Source organism: Papio anubis, chromosome 4 (genome assembly GCF_008728515.1).
Source record: "Papio anubis isolate 15944 chromosome 4, Panubis1.0, whole genome shotgun sequence".
Classification (NCBI taxonomy): Eukaryota; Metazoa; Chordata; class Mammalia; order Primates; family Cercopithecidae; genus Papio; species Papio anubis.
The window spans coordinates 24,420,085-24,436,478 of NC_044979.1; the positions used below are offsets into that span (position 1 = coordinate 24,420,085).

The 16,394-nt window shown below is 42.1% G+C and overlaps 1 protein-coding gene across 9 annotated transcripts in view; it reads right to left on the reverse strand.

Moving 5' to 3' along the window:
* Positions 1-14,157, reverse strand: part of LRGUK (leucine rich repeats and guanylate kinase domain containing) — a 129,305-nt gene extending 115,148 nt beyond the window's left edge. For 3 of the 9 annotated variants that reach the window (XM_031665147.1, XM_031665144.1, XM_031665142.1), the window contains exons 1-3: positions 14,049-14,094; positions 10,522-13,967; positions 1,072-1,179 (exon numbers count right to left, since the gene is read on the reverse strand). In XM_031665147.1, the coding sequence (XP_031521007.1) occupies positions 1,072-1,179; positions 10,522-10,821 (408 nt within the window). In that variant the 5' untranslated portion in view covers positions 10,822-13,967; positions 14,049-14,094. Of the gene's footprint in view, positions 1-1,071; positions 1,180-1,416; positions 3,909-10,521; positions 13,968-14,048 lie in introns of those variants that run through there. The other 6 variants (XM_031665143.1, XM_031665145.1, XM_021936281.2 and 3 more) reach the window with 6 other exon arrangements.
* Between the last annotated feature and the right edge of the window lie 2,237 nt (positions 14,158-16,394).

Genomic DNA, 16,394 nt, shown 5'->3' on the forward strand with positions numbered 1-16,394 from the left:
AGTAGAATATTGATTGAAAGGGGCTTGTGTGGGGATGCATTGGCTGCTGGAATTATATACCATATTCCAGCATTGAACACAGTGCAATGCATACAGGGTGGTCCCTGTATGTTATTGCCTGACTGACTGAGTCATCCATAAAATGTTATAAAGTGAAAATAGAAAAAGATTACTGTTTTAATATGCTGACCTTGAAGGACATGCCCATGGAACTAGCAAAGGTGAAAACAGCTTAACATTTCTTGCATAGCTTACTCATTCAAATCCAAGATAGAACAGGCTTACAGTGAATTATATATACCCTTTCGCCAAATCATGGTGCCATGGTAAAATTTCAATGTGCGGTTTTTTTTCTCATATGTAGCTAAATTTACTCTGTGGATCTCCAATGAATATTTAATGCTTTACAATATAAGGAGGCAAAATGACTTAAATTGTTTTCCTAGGACTACAGAGAAACAAAATGAGGAAAGAAGCAAGTATTCCCAGTAGTTTGCTCTTACAGCCTCTCTTCTGATAAAATTGAAGCCAAGATTTTGTGCTACTCTATGACGAGTACTGAAATCTTAAAAACTGATGAATAATAATAGATTTTTTTCTTTAATGGTAGGTATCTTTTGGAAAGTAAGATATAGCTCAAAGGCTCTTATTTCTTGACATACTTAGTGGGGAAAGTCAATATCAAAATACTTTGTTCCCTTGGATTCAGATATAAAGTTTAATGCTTCTTCCACTGATCAGAGAGAAAATTCTTAGTCTTTGATTGGTTTTACAGAATCAAATTCAACCTCCTGGAAAGAAAGCATTGATTACTATAATACAGACTACTTAAGATGAAAGAAATAGAGTGCGAAGAGAATGAAAACTAAGAAATTTGGGGGGCTGATTACTGGATTGGTCAGAGCTCTCTGGAGTCTAATATTTACATAAATATCTCTTATCAACAGTCTCCGTCAAATGCAAGGCTCCAAGATTTTCTGCCCTTACAAAAGCTATGAGTACAGAAGAAAATGAATATGGTCTAGCCAGTGTCAAGCTGTATCCAGCCAATGGAGATTTTGTCATACTCACTGACAAAGTCAGATTGAGGTAGACTTGCTCAGTCCCAGAGCCTGAGCGCCCCAAGTGATGGAGTGCTTCGGCCACGGCCTCCTCTCTCAGGACCCCATCAAATTCCTCCTGTAAAACACCCAGAAAGGTAGACAAAGAAAAGACTCTCATTAGAAAAGAAATAATCTATCTTGTCATATCCAACACTTATTTAGTATATTTTATACCCAGGAGCTGAGCCCTCCAAAATTTACCAAGCCCCCAAAAAATTCTGTGTTGATAACATATACGTATTACATATAATTAAATAACTATCTGCCAAATCAATGTTTTCATTGGCACTGGTTTTTTCAGGTGGTCACTTACATTAGGCATTCAAAGTTGAGTGAACACTGTAGCAGTAGAAACAGTAGTATCAGTGGTGGTATTGAGTGGTTCTCTATTCCAGACACTGCACTAACAGCTCTCAATGGATGAACTCATTGAATCCTTTGGACAACACTGAGATAGGTACTCTTATCTCCACTTTACAGATGGAAGAATTAGGGTTTGGAGGTTAACTTGCCTGAAACTAAACAGATAGTATGTGACAGAGCTGGAATGAAAATCCCAATCTGTCCAGTCCCAGGGCAATTCTCCAAAACTGTCCTAACCACTGCATTTGACTGCTTACCCACACCCTAAAGGATGGTTACATCAAATTAAGGCAATTATTTCTCTTAATCTGGTATTCGTGCTGGAGAAAACAGGTCCTTCAGTTCACTTCCTATTAGTCAATGTTGCTAGATTTATAAAATGTACAAGATTATTAAAAAGGTGATGATCATTTCCATAAGAAGGTTGGCCCTTGGTCTATAGACATCACACGGACCAATGGCACCCTGACATGCCCTTCCTCCAACAATGACAGACAAAAGAGATAACAGGTAGGTCAGTATCATGTTTGTGCTGCTTTCAGCTCCATAATGACCAACACATTGACACTGACATCAACATGAGGACACAAAACATAGTGATCACATCAGTCACACCAACATAACTAACCATGACTAGCATATAGACTATAATGGCAAAATATCCTTTTTCTAAGTCCTCTATATGAATTCAGGAATCAACAGTGCTGCTCCGGCTGTAGGTACTGACGACATACGCATGTAGGCTTGTGCTATTATAAAGAGTTTCTTTCCTGGCAAGTTTCCACTGATTCAGGGAAGTAAATACCACCAACGGGGAGGCAGCACATGGCTTCAGAATTGGGCAGGCATGGCTTGAACCCCAGCCCTGCCATTTTGGATGTGTGACTTTGGGGAGGTAAAGTTTTCACTGAGCCTTGTAGTTTTCAGCTATAAATAGGAAATGTTATTACCTTTGAAGAAATTCAGGACATGTCGCTCTAAAATATGCCACGTTGGTATATTGATTATTTTGAGCTGAAGGCACTTGAAAAACAGCAAACACAGGGAAAGGCTCTTTCTGAACTCCCTTTATCTGCCTAAAGGCAGATCCTCCAAAAGAAACTCAGTTGTCCTAAATTCCTCCCCATTGGTGGTTTCATCAAACACAGAAGAATGACTTTTACCCACTCAGGAGAGGAGACCAGAAGTCAATGTCACACTCAGAAAGACTTTGTCACAAACTTTCATACCTCACGTCTGTTTTTCTAAGAGACTATTTATTCCCTAAAAAGCATTTACTCTCCCCTAAGTGACCAGAATCCCTTCTCCTCTTCTCCTGTTGAGATGGTACATAACATCTGAAATCTCACTGCTTTTTTGATTATTCACTTTTATTTTTTCCTGCAATGTCCCCTACAAACATTAAACATTTATTAAAACTTAATACATGTATAATACCTTTTCTCCTGTTAATCCACCTGTTGTCAGTTTATTTTGTAGACCCAGCTATAAAAGCCAGGAGAGTAGAGGGAAAGTCATTCCTTCCCTGCACCTTCTTTTAATATTTTTAGAGAAAGGAAAAAAATGGATATAAAACTCACAGCACAGTATGTGCAACACAGTGTTCCCAATAGATGACGATTTTTGTTACTACCAGTTGATGAAGTCAGAAATTCTGCATCTTAATGTTTCACTCATCTATGCCAATCAGCCTGTTCACAAAATGGGCAAAACACATTTACTTTTCTAAATGAAGTTCTAATTTATTACATAAGGCCGGGAAGGAATGTTACCTTCCCTCCAAACTTTCCACCTAGCCCTCTGAAGTTCATCCATTTCCTGGAAATATGAAGACACTGCATCTTCACGTCTAGCAGGTGGATGCTTATTTTTCAACTTAGCCACTGACATGGAGATGAGCAACACTGTCACCATTTTTCCTTGGGGAAGGCAGCAGTCTGCACAATAACCTCCTCACACCTCCTGAGGTTCCTGACATTTGGCAGTATCATGTCTTCTCCTTCTGATCTTTGGTCATTTTCAAGCTCCTGTCATTATCTTGAGTGGCTTCAGAATCCCTATGGATGGCCATCCAACACCCTATTCCCAGCACATGCACACATGCACAACTCTTTACTGCCTCAGCTCCAGACAGCTTACTCTCACGGCCATGCCCTGGACCTAGTCACCATGCTAAACTGCTCCACCCTGGAAACCTCAGACCCCAGTGTTCCACTCTAATCCCACAATTGCTTATCCTTCAACCTATCTAGCACCTGTTGAACTTGTTCACTGACCACAACAAAATCTCCAGTCTGTTCACAGATAGACACCTTTCTCAGAGTCTATCTGTTCCCGTCTAACTATACTCCCTTCCCTACTGGGTAGCCCATGGGCAATTTCTTTTTTCTTTTTTTTTTTTTAGACATGGTCTCGCTCTGTCACCTGGGCTGAAATGTAGTGTTGTGATCTCAGCTCAAAGCCTCAACCTCCCAGGCTCAAGCCATCCTCCCACCTCAGCCTCCAAAATAGATGGGTCTACAGGCATGTGCCACCATGGCTGGCTAATTTTTATCATTTTTTTTTATAGAGGCAGGGTTTCACCATGTTGCCCAGGCTGATCTCAAACTCCTGGGCTCAAACGATCAGCCCACTTCCACCTCCCAAAGTGCTGGGACTACAGGCATGAGCCACCACACCTGGCCCCATAGGCAATTTCAATTTCTCTCTATCTTCAAGTCTCTGATCCTTGTCCCCTGGTTACAACTACCCCATCCATATACAAATCAGAATCAAGTTCACAATCAACTGCTGCATTGAGGCAGGACTGTGTCATGTTCGTCATTCATCAGGGGAAAAAAAATCTATAGAATACCCAGCACATGCCAGCCACTCTGCTTGGCTCAATGGATAAGACACAGTGAATCAGTGAACAGATATGGTGCCTGTCTATAAGGGATTTACAGTTCAGTCTGGGAGACAGACAAGTATGCAAACAATTTTTGGATTTGATAAATAGTATAATAGAGATAAGCAGTGTCTGCTGACTATGAGCAGGGCCCCTATTGTATGTCAGTACCAGGGTGGAGTAAGTGGTTAGCAAAATCTTCCTAGGAGAGAGCAATTCAATTGAGACCCAAATTGTGAGTTACTCTGGCCAAAGGGAAGAGAAAGCTGAAGAGCGAGCCAAGAAATAGTATTACAGGCAAAAGGGGCAGCATGTACAAAATCCCAAAGGCAAAAGCAAGCATGGCCTATTGAGAGAACGATGAAGGTTCAGGACGGCTGAAGCCTAAGTGTGAAGGAGGCAAACAGTGGCTCGCACGTGGTGAGTGCTCAAACATGGGTTGAATGAATGAATGCACCTCTTCTGCCCCCTAGCTGCTGAGTGGGCTGGAGAAGACCCCACAACCCTGCATCCTGGAGACCCTGTAAAGATGACTTTCAGCTGGGCCTCTTTGCTATGAAAGTCTCCCGTTCTTCATCAGCCCCTTTTCAACTCCCCTTCTTGACTAACCCAGCTCTCCATCACTCTCAAGCTGTGCAGTGCCTCAACTCCTTTGCCCTATTCTCCACTAATGCCCTTCTCTTCTACTTCTGAGACAAGTGGAAGCTCTCAGATGTTAAGCCTCTCAGCTTCCTAGGAGCACCTGTCCTAATGCTTCTCACTCAGGTCTTAGAGGAAGACTGTGCCTTCTCTCTACTCAGGGTCCCACCCCCTTCTCTTTCCTCGGGGACCATTTTTGCCCCCTTTCGTCTGTGTTTTGAACCCACCACTCTCTACTGTTCCCACTCCAGCCATACAAATGTGTCAGACGCTTCTGTCCTACAGAGGCTGTCTTCAGTTCTGCAGATTCCTTTAGCTATAAACTAGAGTTTCCTTTAATAACCAATCTTCTCTAGAGATGTTCGTTTTTTATGCCTTAGTGCTCCTTTCCTCGCCTCCCAACTAGTCTTCAACCTCACTTAGCCTCCTATTCACCCACCTCATAAAAACCACACGGGCCAATGTCTCCAATGACCCTCAAACAGGCAAAATGAAGGAGCACTTTTTAGACCTCTTCCCACTTAACCTATTTGTAGCATAACCCATTCCCATCTTCTTCTTCTTTTTTTTTTTTTTTTTTTTTTTCCGTTTTCTTTTGAGACAAGGGATTTCTCTGTCACCCAGACTGGAGTGCAGTGGCATGATCATAGCTCACTGCAGCCTCGAACTCCTGGGTTCAAGTGATCCTTTTGCCTCAGCCTCCCAAGTAGCTGGGACTAGAGGTGCATACCACTATGATCCATCGGCTAATTTTTTATAGAGATGGGGTCTCACTATGTTACCCAGACTGGTCTCAAACTCTGGCCTCAAGCTATCCTCCTGCCTCTGGCTCACAAAGTGTCAGGATTTCAGGCATGAGCCACTGCACCCGGTCATCATGTTCTTGAGACTCTTGGCTTCCCTATCATATAGGTCTTCTTTCTCCTCCTACTTCTACCAGTCCTTCCCAGTTTTCTTCCCTGCTTCATCTGCCTACCGCTTAAATACCCTTAGTATCTGTACCTTTATGGTTCTATTTGTGGTCTTTTCCCTCCTATTCCTTCCGGGATGATTTCCCAGAATCTAGTGGTAATGATTCCCATGTCTCCTACTCTGAGATCCCTGCCCTGATTCCCAGTCATATGGTTCATATATCCAACTCCTTAACAAATAGCTCCATCTGTCCCTGATTCCTATGATAGACAACAGCCTTAATATTACCCCAGACCATGCCATAGGCCTAACAGTCATCCTAGACTTCTAATATTTAGTTTGTAACTGAACCATCTTAAATACTTTGAATATGTTTTATCTTTAGTTTCCTTTCCATTCCCATTGCCACTGCCTTAATCCAAGCTCTTCTCACTCCCCCCTGGATTTTGCTAGAATCTTCTCACTGATCTCCTTGCCTCCAGTATTACCATCCTCCAATCTAATACCACCTGGCCAACAGAGCAGTTCCCCACTGTGTAGAGACCCAAGTCCATGTTCCTACGGTATCACAGTGCCCTCCACAATCTCACCCCTACCTAGGAGGCTGCTTCTGTTCTCACCTGTAACTCATCACTAGGAAAAGCTGCCACCTGCCTGCCCACACACCACCTCTCCACCCAGGCAAGAGTCTCCTTCCCCTGAAGTCTTCAATGTCCCTGCAATCCAAGTGTCAGCTGTACTCATCTCTGTATGACATACTACAGGTATGCTGAATTGCTATTATTTACTCACATTCTTATGTCGCTTTGAGAGCAGGGACCATGTATGTCTTCAATCATGTTCTCATCTTTCTCTACCGTTACTGTTATTATTTATTGCAGCCATAATTTTTTGAGAGTCTATTCTGTATGAGACACTATAGTAAGAACTTTAAATGTAGAGTTTCTTATCAAATTTGATATTCATAACTATCCCAGGAGTAGGTATTATTACACATATTAAGGGACTGAAAAGAAGTGTTTTTCATGCATCAATTTTTGGGCCTAGAAACTTCTGCTCTGTACAGTCAAAGAGTGCTTTCTGCATAGCAATCATTCAGTAAATGCTTGTTCAATGAAGGCTAAATTAATCAAATCACTTAATGGGTTGTAGTTAGCAGATAAAAACATGTAAGTTACTATTTGTATTATTAACTGTATCAAAATATATTATGATAAGCGTTTAACATATAGGATCTCATTTAATTCTCACAATTGTTTAAGTATTATTATAATTCCCACATTAACAATGAGAGAGGTTAAGTAACTTGCTCAAGATCTCACAACTAACAAAAGGCTGAATCAAGCCTCAAACACAAATCTTTGATTCCAACAGCAGTGTTTTGAACAGGTGGTCCATACTGCCTCCCTTACTTCATAAGGGTTTCTGAGGTTTAAGGCATATTGTATTAAAGGCACTCAATAATCATTGTGACCATCATAGCATTGCAAAGGTGCTAAGCTGGGAATAAGCTGGGAATAACAGGCTAAGATGGGAATAATAAATCACTGAACATGAATTTCCAAATGTTTCTTTTTAAAACTTTGTTTCAGTTTATTTAGCATATTAATATGTATGCAATACTACAAAAAGCCAAAATAGAATAAAAACACAAAATTAATATTTAGAATATAAATGGAAGAAATAATGAAGCTGTTCCACACGTGTCTTATAAGCCAAAAACGAATAGCTAGTTCATGTCAACCTCTTCTATGGTTTGTTAATGGCATACTGAAGACAGATTAACAATAGTGCTAATGAACCCCACAGCCAAAGAGCTATGTGTTAATTAGAATAACAAAATATACTGGTGGTTCATTTGTGAATTCCTCTGGGGGGGAAGCTGGTGGAAACCATACAAACATCTCAAAGTTGCAAAAACACCACTAGAGTTTTGCAATAGTCACTGTTAAAGATAGAAAGTAAATCAACAAAAGACAAGAGAAGTAATAATGAACAGAATAATTAATAGCTTTCTATGGTCAACCTTAAGCATAACTAATGGGAACTAGCTCAAGTAGAAGGAAGTAAAAAAAGGGGAAAGACAAAATGGAGGATGAGGATGGGAGAAAAAAAAAAAAAAACAGGCCAAATGTTGAAAGTGAACAGAAGGACATTACAAAGGAAGGGGAACCCAAGTGGTTAATAGAAGAATCAGAGTAACAGAAGACACTGCAGGTTAGAAAGGGGAGAATAAGGAGAAATAGGACAAATGAGGAAAGGAGTTTGTGAAAGGGAACAGGCGTAACACAGAATTATGTTTGGCCTCAAAGAGAAAAGGTGACTATGAATAGATGCAAAGATGCAAAGAGGGGAAACCAGAAGAATATCACAGAGTGAGAGCACTGAAAATATCCTAGGCTGGGCACAGTGGCTCATGCCTGTAACACTAGCACTTAGGGAGGCTGAGGTGGCCAGATTGCTTGAGCCCAGGAGATAATGACCAGCCTGGGCAATATGGCGAGACCCCCGTCTCTACAAAAAATACAAGAATTAGCCAGGCGCTCTGATGTACACCTGTAGTCCCTGCTACTCAGGAGGCTGAGGCAGGAGGATCACTTGAGCCTAGGAGGTTGAGACAGCAGTGAGTCATGACTGCACCACTGTATTCCAGTCTGGGTGACAGAGTAAGACCCTGTGAAAGAAAGAGAAGAGGAGAGAAGAGGAGAGGAAAGGAGAGGATGGGAAGGGTGGGGAAGGGGGGAGGGAAGAGAGGGAAGGAGAGGGGAGGGGGAAGAAAGGCAGGAAGGAGAGAGTGGAGGGGAGGGAGGGAGGAAGGGAGGGAAGGAAGAAAGAATGAAGGAAAGAAAGAGAAAGAAAGAAAAAAAGAGAAGGAAGGAAAAGAAAGAGAGAAAGAGAGAGGAAGGAAGGAAGGAAGGAAAAGAGGGAGGGGGGGAAGACAGGAAGGAAGGAAGGGAGGAAGGAAGGAAAAAAGAAAGAGAGGGAGGGAAGGGAAGGAAGGAAGGAAAAGAAAGAGGGAGAGGGGGAAGGCAGGAAGGAAGGGAGAGAAAGTAGGAAAAAAGAAAGAAAGAAAGAGAGGGAGGGAGGAAGGAAGGAAAAGAGGGAAGGAGGGGAAAGCAGGAAGGCAAGAAAGGAGAAAGGAAGGCAGGGAGGGAGGGAGGGAGGAAGGAAGGAAGGAAGGAAGGAGAAGAAAGAAAGAAAGAGAAAGAAAGAAGAAAAGAAAATATTCTACTTCTCTACATTATATTTACTTCTGAAAAGAATTTCAAGCAATTTATACTGTCAAAGAAAAGGAAAGGGGAGAGAAAACATAAAGAAAACTTTGAAATTAAGAAAAACTATTGAATCTAAGTTTCCTGGCAGCCAAGACAAAGAGAAGAACCTAACAGTGTATTGAAACGAAGCAAATTAGGCCGGGTGCGGTGGCTCATGCCTGTAATCCCAGCACTTTGGGAGGCCAAGGTGGGCGGATCGCGAGGTCAGGAGATTGAGACCATCCTGGCTAACACGGTGAAACCCCGTCTCTACTAAAAAAAAAAAAAAAATTAGCTGGTCGTGGTGGCACACACCTGTAGTCCCAGCTACTCAGGGGGCTGATGCAGGAGAATCGCTTGAACCCAGGAGGTGGAGCTTGCAATGAGCGGAGATCACGCCACTGCACTCCAGCCTGGTGACAGAATGAGACTCCATCTCAAAAAACAAGTAAATAAAATAGAAAGGAAGCAAATTAAATTACGCTTCTGAAAGAAAGTAATTTATTGGAAGCCAAGAGAAAAAAGGGATGTGATGAGAAGTGAAAAAGGACAAGAAGACAGCAGTGGACTAAGAAAGGAAAAGGACGACAATAAGCGTAAGAAAGAAGAGGAATTGTGCGGTGGTCAGAAGAGGTATTGTAGAAAGGAGGGAATCGAATCAGCAGTTACGTGAAACGTGAAGCCGCCACCCCAGTCAATACAGGTGGGATGATGGAAACATTCCCCACATCCTAAAATACTCCCACAATGAACTGACTGTTTGAACATTCTAGGGCTCTTTTCTGGTGTGTGTACATGTTGCTTGTATAAGGCATATGCCCCTGACAGAAGTAATGTATTCAAATTTTAAGTCACTTAGTCTTTGAAGAAGCACTTTCAAAAGAGGATTATTATTATTATTATTATTTTCCCTGGAGAGAGGCTGACGGCACTAAAACTGAGGAAGAGTGTGGAAGTATGTCATAGCCATGGGCAACAGGTGCTGGCAATGTCAGAGATGAACTCTGCCTATTCACAAGACTGTCAAAGTATAATTTTGAAAAAGCTAAAGCCATAATTCCCAGACAATTATCTAGACACTCTTTCAAAGTGACGCTGTGTTAACTTGACTCATAAGAAATCAAATGTGTTAATGAAAAAAGAAAGGAGATATTTAGAGCTATTTCAGGCAGGGGGTGAGAAAATGGGGTAACAGACAGGGGAAGAAAAGTGGGGGAAGAGGCGTTCCTGGAGGCGAGAGAGCCTGACAAGGTGTGGGAAACTTCGGGCTGGTGGGGGTGCATCAGGAAGCTGCTGCTGAAGTAGCAGGGCCTGACGGCTGGACGATGAAGCCAGGGAGTGAGGAGTCGGGGGGAAGACACACCTCCAAATTCAGCATTTCGGACTCTGAGGACTCCTCGGATCCCGCCTCGCCCTCGCTCTGGTCTTCGTCTCCGTCCACGTCCAGCTCCTGATCCGGGTGCATGAGCTGCTGGAGCAGGTGGGAGGAGGCTATGTTAGACCTGCCTTTCGTCTTCTGCCCCATGGGAAAAGAAGGCCAGCAAGGCTGACGCTCTTTTTCTGAACGAAACTGTAACGATCGGGCTCCAGTTCGGGATCTGCCCAAGCCTCTCAGGAGAGAGGAAGCTCTGGTCCTCAGGAGAGCCCTCTTGGGGGTCGCCATCTTGTTTAGCGGGGTTGCCTAGGAGACTGACCCCAGGCAAGGGGAACCGCGGGGGATTCTGGGGCCTGTAGTCTCCTCCGCGCGAGCTCGCCTTCTGCAGGCGGGGCATTGGGAGCTCCACTTGACTTTTCTTTTTCTCAGCCTCTTCTGTTATTTTTCTCTCTTTGGTCCGTTCTGTTCGCTTCTCTTTCTTGTTTTCACCTCTTTTCGCTATACCCCCTTTCTTTGTCTCCCGCTGTTTCCTCCCTACCCTGAGACCCCTCTTAGAGTTTTGTCATCCCACGCTAGGATCGCAGGTGCGCCACGTTCCCGCTTCATTCTCAAAGGGCTCTTTCCGCAGAGTCGTACTTCGGAAGTGTCTAATGTCTCTAAAGCTGACTGTAGGAAAGCTAGTACCGTTGAAATTTATGCAGAGCGCGATGCTAGGAGATGAGGGTGCATACAAGTGAAATAGAAGGCATGGTTCCTGTCCTTATGATTTAATTGCAGATAATAAAGAGAAACTACCGGACGACGCCTGAGAGCTGATTTCCAATTAATTTACATTCCCCACCCCCACCCCCCAATGATAAGCCTTGTCCTTGGGGAGAAAAACTGGCAGTGGTCTAACAATCCAAACAGAGAGAGAAAAAACTGCTGTCAAATTGACACTGTATCTGAAAGCGTCTGAAAAGCTATTAGCATCCCATAAATAATTATATTAGTCAAGTGACCTGCATTGGCAATTATTTTAATATTGTTGCATAGGCTCTCTTTGCAGTTAAAAAAATACTCTTGCAAGATAACAAAGCGTGATTTTATGCTAGTGTGATTTTATGTGACCCGAATCCCATAGCCTTAAGCTCCACAAAGTCGACACTCTATAGAAAAGCAGAATGAAAATTATAGTAACTATTATTGCCATAGTGATGACAATAGAGATCCTTGCAGGGAAGTAACCCTCATCCTCCTGGCCTTACAGGGCCTTTTCTGCACGCTTCAGTGACAGCAGTTGCAAATACAAAATGATCCTGTCAATGGCTGTCAGGGGAGAAGGAGAAAAAATCCTTATGGACACCATCCATTGACTATTATCTTTCTCAGTGCTTGAGGGGCCGTTAAAACTGACATAAAGCTTTCAGAATTACCTTCCTTCATTATCTTGCTAGTCATAAACGTAAAGGCCATAAGCAAAGTATCTCTTTCTGCCAGGCTCATCTTGCTTTTTGCTTATTTCTTTTTCCAATAAGTAGAGATTCCTCCAAGGGAATTTTCCCCACCTTAACCCTTGTAGGGCTTGGCTTTGGCTAAGTGACATAGGGAAGAATCAGGCAGAAAGTGTAAAAATGCAAATCTCGATCGTTTTTCTTTTTTTCAGTAACTTAATCAGCATTTCTAGTGAGTTTCACCAATGTCGGTCTACTGAGGAGAGTGTCTGAAGGCAGTCAAAGAATAATTTTCAAAAAGTTAAAAACAGCATTCTTATATAAAAAATAGAATGAAGCACATGTGAAAGATTCTACTCAACTCACTAATTAATGAAGAAATCAGGAAGATAGTAATTAGGTATTCAGAGTCCATGAGAAAAGACATTCTGAAATAAGTTTGCCAAGTTGTAGACAAAAGTGGTTAATGTCCCACAGGGCAATCAAACTATAGCCTTCGAGGTCATATGGTTTAAGAATTTTGCCTCCTTTCATCTTCATATCCACCCTCTGTCTATCCTCATTAGACAGATGAGACCACTGAGCCTCAGAGAAGTTAAATAACTCAGAGAGGTCAAAAGCCAAGTGGTGGTACTGAAGTCCAGACCTAGAATGACCAACTCCACAGTCCACCTTCAACTACCACTTTTGCATGTGGAAAAAAAATGTGAGTCAAGATAAAGCTATGCAATAAGAGGTCTCAGAAGAAAAAATACATCGGTCGAGGTTTTTTAAGTATTAATGAAAGAATTCATTCAGAGAAAAACCTTTTCATATAGAACCATAAAATATAAAAATCAGAATGAACCTACAAGTCCATCTTATCCCAATTCTTTTTACAGAAGAAATTAATAGCCTTCAGGGGCTAATGACTTGCCCCAAACTGCCTGGCTTGTAAGCCCCAGAGCAGGAATTGGAGTCTAGACCTCTTGTTGCTCAGTTTTTGCTCATGCTAGTTCACCAAACTGCTCACTAGGCTGGACTTTTACTAATAGAATCCCTACTTTGGGATTCTGGGCATCGAATTACAAGGCATTGTATCCATAAAACAAGTTATTTTATCAGGCAGAGAAGACAGAATTAGACAGAGGGAGAGGAGGTGAGGGGAGGAACTATTTACTCTAAACTCTTCTGATTAGTACAAAAACATCAATAATCACTTCCATTTATTCATTGTTTACTGTAAACCAGGCCTGTTCTAAGTGCTGTACGCATATCTCGTTTAATTATTCCAACGACCCTCTGAAATAGGATTGACATCCCTATTTTCAAAGGAGAAGAAAGAGGCCCAAAGATGGTAAGCAATTGCCCAGTTACAAAATTTGTGTCTAAAGTGGCATTGCAACTCAGGTCTTCCTGGATCCAAAGTCCCTAAAATTAACCATTAATACTCTTCTTTCTCCAAAAGTATGAATTAGTTGCTCAGGAACTTATCATAAGGCATAGAGAACCTGGCCCTGGTGAGACTCTAAAAATGGGAGAGAGAGAGTGAGAATGGGGTGCGTGTGTGCATGCTTGCGTGTGTGTGTGTGTGTGTGTGTGTTGGAGCAGGCAGGGAGACCTCAGGTTTCTCCAACCAGGGAATTAAGTGAGGTGGGCAAAGACAGTGGGATATGATTGTTTTAGAGAGCAGGGTCTTTTGTGATAGCACTGGATCCTTGCCACCTTGGGTGAGAGGAAGGAGAAAGTAGAGGAGTGACATGATGATACTCAAGAGTGCCTTTTTTGAGAGGGCATCCAGGATAGACTGTCCTGGAGGGAGAACCAAAGGGGTAAAGAGCTTAAGTTGGAAAGAGGGTGCTGACTCCAGCTTCAACTTCATGATATCTTTGCGTTGGTGTTATTATTAACTCTTACTTACCTCAAACTCTTCTGTGTGCAACTGAGTTGTTCCCCCAGTCTGGAGCCAGCACCTAACCTCATTCAGAATGGAAAGAAGAGGCCAGGTACACCTTCTGTTGCCTATATTTGGAAAGAATGCCTTTCTAGGAGTGTGGACCTTGGGCAAGGCAAAGAATGTGCGTCCCCTTCCCCTGTACATACTTACACCCTTTTTGTGCAAGGACAAACAGTGCTTCTCAGACAAGTTGAGATGGTAACACTTCAAACTCATGGTGATTTTTTATGGAACACTGTAATTTTTACAGAACACCTTGAAATGAAGAGAGAAGATAGACAATAGAAGGCACCATTAGTATTAACATAATAATAACAATTAAAACACAACCACATTCATATTTATGAGTAATTGCTAAATGCCAACTAAGTGCTTTACATATATAAACTCACTTAATCCCTAGAGATTAATATTATTATTCCCATATTATAGATGAGGAAGAATAGGCATAGAGAGGTCATGTAACCTTCAATCCACTGTGTCAAATAGTGACAAAACTAGGACTCGGATACAAAGTCTGGTTTCCCAGCCTACATCCTTAATCAAAACGCTATGCTTCCACTCAACTGCTTCAGTAAAACTTTATGGAGGAGAACCTTAAATTTGAGATAATTTGATGAATTAACTTATTATCCTTTGATGGTCTCTTATCCCTGTCTAGGAAGAAGAAAAGAAAGCTTATTATCTCATAAAAGCCTAGTGGGTATATAGACATTAAGCAAACGATTACACCAATAATCGTGTCGTTTTATTTGTCATAAGGGCTAAGGAGGGAAAACATAGGAGCTATGAGAATTTCACCTGGAGCCTTGACCCAGTATGGTGGAGAGGGGCCCTTTAAAATGTTAGACAAACACTTAGAGCCTCATGATCATAAAGTTGGGAAAAGCCAACAACGGATGAGGAATGCAGGTGTTACCTTTGCAGAAATCAGCTACATTCAGAATATAATTGTCATAAGTAATAGCGCTAATAAGATCTGATAAAATCTAGGCAGAATTCGACTGAGCCGAATAATATCCATCCTAACAGATTATCAAAGACGCTTTGGAGGTTGCCCCAATAATAGAAAACCCAGATCAGATACTGGTGTTGAGATCAAAGATAAAAATTGCAGTCCAAGAAAAGATAATCTTAAAAGCTCAGAGACCAAGGCAAAAAAAAGTTAAGCCAATGAAGAATTGTTGCAAAGGAATTGCAAGCATCATGTTGTGAATAAAATCTGAACACAGGACTAGATAAGGATTACTGAGAATTTCTAGCTCGGATTATCTTAGCAGACACAAAACTGGATATCATCAGGGAAGTCACAAAGACTTAAAATCAAAATGATTAAAATGATGACCAGAAGGGACTGTGTGAAATCTTTTGGGGATGAAGATATGAGAACTTGAGAATGTTACACTAGGACAGTCGGGAGATCAAAGACGACCAGGAGAAATTCAGGAAGAAATTTATGAGTAATTGCTAAGGTCTGACTCTAAATGAGTCCTGTTAGCCCCTCTGAGTGCTAGTTTGTGTCTTTTTAATTCTTGGGAGCCTTCGGAGTCTAGGCACTCCTGTGATTACAGGAGGTGGTAAAAGGAAGAAGTGCTTGAGAGACACAAGTTTTAATAACTAAAGCGTCCCAGTGGCGCTGAATAATAAAAACCGAAAGAAGAGCAAATAGAAGACAGACACATGAAAGGTTCGAGAAATCCTGCCAGAGCACATACACTTCAAAAGTAGCAACACAATTCATCTAGTTAAGAACAAGTGTGGAACAGTGCTGCTTTATGGAAAAGCAAATCATGCAGGCTCTGATATAAAGCACAGGTAACACCCAAGTCACCACTATCACCGACTGGTCATACAATCTATAAGGCCCTACTACACAGAGAGGGCTGTTTCAGGCACTGGGGATACAGAAAAAGTTAAAGTCTTGGTCTCTTTATTCAAGGGATTTGCATTACGGTTGGAGCAGCAAGACACCTACATCAAACATATAAGTTAAAAGTATACAAGAGGAGAGAGGTTCCACCTGATTGGTCTGGAGTTATGTTACAGGTCTTCACAGAGGGACTGAATTGGAGGCAGCAGTGGCCATCACTTTCCCCTTACCACTGTTGGCAGACGGGGCTCACTCCTGGACTCAGATAATGCAATGCTCGTGCCAGTCCAGGGGAGTTAAGAGAAAAATCTCAGTTGGGGTCAAATCTGTCCCAAGACAGCGTTGCTCAGGAGCTTTAGGGAAGAGGTAAGAATTGAGCGAGACCCTGAAAGAGGAGAAGGAAGTGGGCATTCTGGGAAGGAGAAGCAGTAGAGATAAAGGGGAGGAGGCTGGCTGGGCTGTGCTGTAGGAAGTCTCTGAGAAGTAATTATTAATAATATAGAAATAAACTCTGCTCACAGCAAGTCGGAAGAAGGACGAGGGTACTGCCTTCCTGTAAGAAAAGGGACATGAGTTAGGAAAAGGAGGAAATCGTGTCAAATGTCTAAGCAGAATCTAGAGA